At 43.0% G+C, this 5284-nt stretch overlaps 1 protein-coding gene across 1 annotated transcript; it reads left to right on the top strand.

The window, feature by feature from the left end:
- Positions 1–274: 274 nt before the first annotated feature.
- On the top strand, positions 275–2941 carry LOC125528412 (probable fatty acyl-CoA reductase 5). The gene is made up of 10 exons (XM_048692894.1): positions 275–390; positions 479–582; positions 804–1003; positions 1076–1176; positions 1285–1477; positions 1588–1749; positions 1827–1908; positions 2019–2288; positions 2384–2511; positions 2657–2941. The coding sequence occupies exons 1-10, from the start codon at positions 300–302 to the stop codon at positions 2814–2816; spliced, it is 1491 nt and encodes a 496-aa protein (XP_048548851.1). The 5' UTR covers positions 275–299; the 3' UTR covers positions 2817–2941.
- The last annotated feature ends 2343 nt before the right edge of the window (positions 2942–5284 follow it).

Raw genomic sequence — 5284 nt, 5'->3', positions numbered from 1 at the left:
ATATGTCATCCAATGTAACTTACCGAAAGGATATATACTTAGCCCTCTTGCATCATAACGACTAGAAATAAAATAAATATAATGGCCCATGTCTTCATTATCTTTAGAAGAAAATCGTGGTGTAGTTCGTTAGCAAGAAGTTGGCGCTGAGATTCCCCCATCAACACATGACCCACGTTGCTGCTTTGTTCCAATTGTCCTCTGAAACCAATCCTCCTCCCCTCCGTATAAATATAAACCCATTGTGATTCTTTTGACAACACCCAACATTCTCTCGAGACAAGCAAAAGTCCACAGCGATGACTGGTGAAATGGATGTGGATAGCGTTGTAGAATACTTCAGGGGCAAGAGCATCCTCATCACTGGATCAACGGGGTTCCTAGGAAAAGGTATATGTGTTCATTAATCATGTGTGTTGAACTGCTGATCATATCTGAGAGTCTTGTATACTATTCTTTCTTGCATGATTGTGGATAGTGCTTGTCGAGAAGATATTAAGGGTTCAGCCTGATGTCAAGAAGCTCTTCCTCTTGATTCGGGCCTTCGATGTTGAATCCGCAAAGCTTCGGATTCAAAATGAGGTGAATTATTTGTTTCAAGCTGTCCTTTCTGCTAACAGTACACTTTCTTGACATTGATGTCAGTATGTTCTTGACAATCTGTTGTCAATTGAATACTGACCTTCTCCCACCAAGAAATATAGTGGGAACAGGTGTAAGTGCATTGCGGAATGCAGATATATATTTTGCAGTCAATCTATCTAGTTAATAGTAATGTACAAACGATATTTTGGTATATTCAGGTCATAGGGAGGGAAATCTTTCAAGTTCTCAAAGAAGAACATGGTGTGGGGTTCCATAATTTCGTCGAAGAAAAGATCTGCCCTTTGGTGGGAGACATCATGCATGAGGACTTTGGACTAGACACTGCCAAGCTGAGAGAAGTGTCGAAGGACATAGACATTATTGTCAACGTAGCTGCCACTACGAAATTCTCTGAGAGGTTTGAAATGTTTCCTGGTCGCGTATTGCTGTCATAATGTTACAACAATTACATTTGATGTTAATTTTTCAGATATGATGTGGCTTTCGATGTGAATGTCTTGGGAGTGAAGCATGTTTGCGCATTCGCAAAGAAGTGTATTAAGCTCAAGATGTTGCTTCATGTTTCAACGGGTGTGAATCAAAACTAATAGGACTGTATATAATCTATAGATTTTTGGTTGGTGTATCATGCAGTTATGAATTGAAACTCATTAAGTGATATCTATATGACTTGAACAGCCTATGTAGTTGGTGAACAAGAAGGCCTAATAGCAGAGAAGCCATTCTTCATGGGTGAGACACTAAGGGTGGGCACACATTTGGATATAGAATCCGAGCTAAATCTGATCAAAGAGACCAGGAGAGAACTAAGGGATGACGGTTCCACTGAGAAAGACGAGAGGAAAGTCATGAAGAAACTTGGCCTCAAGAGGTCAGACATAGGAAACTTTACAAAAAGGAAAACCAACAACATACTTAAGCATTCATACTCTTTTCTGCCGTCGATGCATTTGTCTCATGCTTATGCACCAATGAATGAAGGGCACGAAACTTTGGGTGGCCAAACTCCTATGTCTTCACTAAGGCAATGGGGGAGATGCTGATGGGGCTCTTGCAAGGGGACTTTCCGGTGGTCATCATCCGCCCGAGCATCATAACTAGTACACTCAAGGAGCCATTGCCTGGATGGATGGAAGGAATTAGGTGTTGAAACTCAAAATCGAATACTTGATCCTTCACAATGACAGTGAATGATTACTGAGCATTTTTATATTTTGCAGGACCGTGGACGCAGTGATCATGGGTTATGCCGGGAAGACCTTACCATTCTTTCTAGGCAACCTTGATTTAATACTCGACATGGTGAGTTTGTTCACAAATCACAAACCAAAATTTGGAATGAAACATGCGCAAGGAACCATTTGACGAGCTATATGTGATGTGTTCTTGGTATTGGTGGGTGGTTTGGACAGATTCCGGGGGACATGGTGGTGAATGCTATGATGGTTGCCATGGCAGCACACTCAGATGATCAAAAAGGTCAGATCATCTACAATGTAACTTCGTCGGTAAGCAACCCAGCACCCTCAGCCCTAGTCATCGACGCAATGCACCGTTACTTCTTTGAGAACCCGCCATGCAAGGGGAACGGTGAGCGTGTCCGGCTGAAGAAGATGCGATTCTTTAGCACACTCACACAGTTGAGATTGTACATGGCCATCAAGTACAAGCTTCCCCTCGAGGTCTGTTCACCATCTCAACGTGCAAGAGTTGATTTTTGTAGATGCCACATGAATGTGATTAATGTTATGTGCCTTTCATACTATTGGCCTGATAGATGCTTCGCCTAGTGAGCATCGCACTCTGCGGCATTTTCTCAGAATGCTACAACGAGCTCAACGGAAAATACAGTTTCGTCATGCAGATGGTCGAGCTCTATGCACCATACACCTTGTTCAAAGGGTGGTAAGCAACTTAAAAACGTGTCAAAATGTTATTTTGGTTTACTTTGGCAATTACATGGTATATCAGCGTGTCCAGTTACCATATCAAGATGCACATCACCATTAAAATCATGTTATTTTGACTTGATTTTATCAATCCTGTGAAGCTTTGAAGACACGAACTTGGAGAAGCTAAGGACGACAATGAATAAGGATGACCAAATTAACAATGGAGCATATTACTTTGACTTTGATCCCAAGTCCATAAACTGGGTTGATTATTTGTATGGTGTACACATCCCTGGTGTGCTTACATATTGTATTTAACTAGCCAAATTTCCAGCAAGTTAAACCTCTTGTAGGGGCTATCATATCAAGTATCATGCATGCCAACTACTAGACAGCTTGGCTGACATGTCATACAATTAAATAAAGAAAGAGAGATTTCAGTATCGTATCATGATGTACTACTATGTGTCAACCAAAACAAAATGATGTCATCTAAAATACTAACTTGTGATACTATACATTATGGAGGTATTATCATACACTAGTATCATATACTAGTGTATGATACTTCCCACTACGAGCAGCCTTATCCCGGAAATACAACAATTGTGCTAGGCTTGCCATCCAACTCTTGTGAACATGTATTGTACTCCCTTTGTTATGCAACTATCCAGAGTATGTTCGCAAATGTACTGCACGGAAATGAGGGTAGTATTTTCTGAAAAGGAGCATATTAAGTCATCATATATATGGCCGGCATAAATTTGCCAACGTAGGTTAAGTTTTTCAGTATTTGTCGCAAGGCACGCAAAAGAGAAGCAGTGATGTGCAAAATCTGCCTAGAGGAAAATATGAAAGCCACAAACGTGCAAGTTCGGTCTAATTAATGGAGCCCGGTGCTAATCAAGTGGACTTGTCGTGCCATCTATATGAAAAAATGATGCTTATATTATCTTGTGAAGTTCTCTAACTGTTTTGTGAAATTTGCATGCTACATAGTTATTCAAAATTTTGACATGGTCTTCCATGTGCATCTTAGAACATCATTTCTATATTCATATGCTTATATGAAATTATAGCTGGTAGTATTATGGGGAAAAGCCATGTTGAGTTATATGATGCACAAATTTACCTTTTATATTAGTAACTAATGTTAGAAAATGTTCTGTCAAAAGATTGGCTAGATGTAGCAAGGTGATTGTCGCAAGTAATATTCAAAAATCAGCCAAATTTGGATTAGTTAAGCTTATGGTTCCTCTTCATGATACTGACATTAATCCGACAGAACACTACAAACTAATACCAATAGCAGGAGAATTTACCAAGGAGTTGCGCACTGGAGGGTCACTTGGGTTCAGAAATTCGTTTGCATATGTACTGAGAAACAACATGAGGTTTGCCTATTACACAAGAGCAGAAGAATGATCGAAAAGAACATCTCCATATATGGTATTCACCTTAATGTATTTATGGAACAATGAGTATATGGCGCGTGAGCAGATTGACGTGGTAGCGTTGCACGAGACGGTCAAATCTGAATTTTCATTTAGAGACCTTGCGGCGTTCGACCCCTTACTGCGCTTCTCCTGGGGATGGGTCCCTTCGAATGGTCACTTCGGTGGCCTCCTTCTGGGATGTAATAATGATGTGTGTGATGTTGTAATGTGGGAATCGGTCTCTTTTTTCATCTCTACTACGATTAAACATCGGGTTTCTATGGCTACGTGGGCGATCGTATGTGTGTATGGCCCAGCGGATCATTCTCGGTCGGCTGATTTCTTGGGGGAAATTCAAGCTCTGTTGGGGACCAAGCAAGCCGGCGTCATCCCCATCATCTTGGGGGCCGATTTCAACCTAATTCGTTCCGGTGCAGACAGGAACAACAGCAATATCGACTGGCCTTGGGTCACGATGTTCAACAACGCCATTGCCGCGACGGCGCTTAGGGAAGTTTCCAGGACCGGCGCTAGATACACTTGGACTAACAAGCAGTTAGCCCCGGTTCATAGTGTGTTAGATCGGGTTTTCATCTCGGCAGATTGGGAAGTTCTCTTTCCCGTGTGCACGCTTTTTGCCAAAACACGTATTGGCTCTGATCACGCCCCGCTCATCCTAGCCTCTGGGGAGGATAGGATCAAGCGCAACCCTCGTTTCTACTTCAAAACTGGCTGGTTTGAAGCTGAGGGCTTTATCTCTTTGGTCATCGCACGCTGGGAGCAAGCGATCGCCTCTGTTGGAAGCCAGCGAGGTCCCCTGGACCTCTGGATTGCGGTGGTAGGCTCGCTACGATCTTTCCTCCGTGGATGGGGTCCCAATCATGGTAGCGTGGTGAAACGGTCTAGGGAAACCCTTATTGTGGAAATCAAACTCCTCGACCCCCTTGCTGACTCTAGAGCGTTTTCTGAGGCGGAATGGGCTAACCGCTATGCTCTCAAAAACCATGTGCTCTCCATCCTAAGGGAAGAAGAGGAATACTGGCGCCATACGGGAAGTGCCAAGTGGGTCACGAAGGGCGATGCTAACACATGCTATTTCCACGCATATGCAAATGGCCGCAAGCGCAAATGCTTGATCCTTAGGCTTCAAGCTGACCAAGGAGTGTTAGTGCGTCAAAATGAGATCACGACCCACATTTATGACTTCTTCCTTGGGTTGTTGGCAACAGCTGAGGAGAAGCCGCTGCGACTCCGGCCTAACTTGTGGGGGCAGGATGGCCGGGTCTCGCAGGCAGAAAATGATCTGCTGGCCCTCTCTTTCTCCACAGATGATATTGACTTGGTTGTAAG

The sequence above is a fragment of the Triticum urartu genome, unplaced genomic scaffold (assembly GCF_003073215.2).
Source record: "Triticum urartu cultivar G1812 unplaced genomic scaffold, Tu2.1 TuUngrouped_contig_4853, whole genome shotgun sequence".
Taxonomy (NCBI): Eukaryota; Viridiplantae; Streptophyta; class Magnoliopsida; order Poales; family Poaceae; genus Triticum; species Triticum urartu.
The sequence above is the reverse complement of the archived record's forward strand: the minus strand, read 5'-3'. Positions and strand labels throughout refer to the sequence as shown.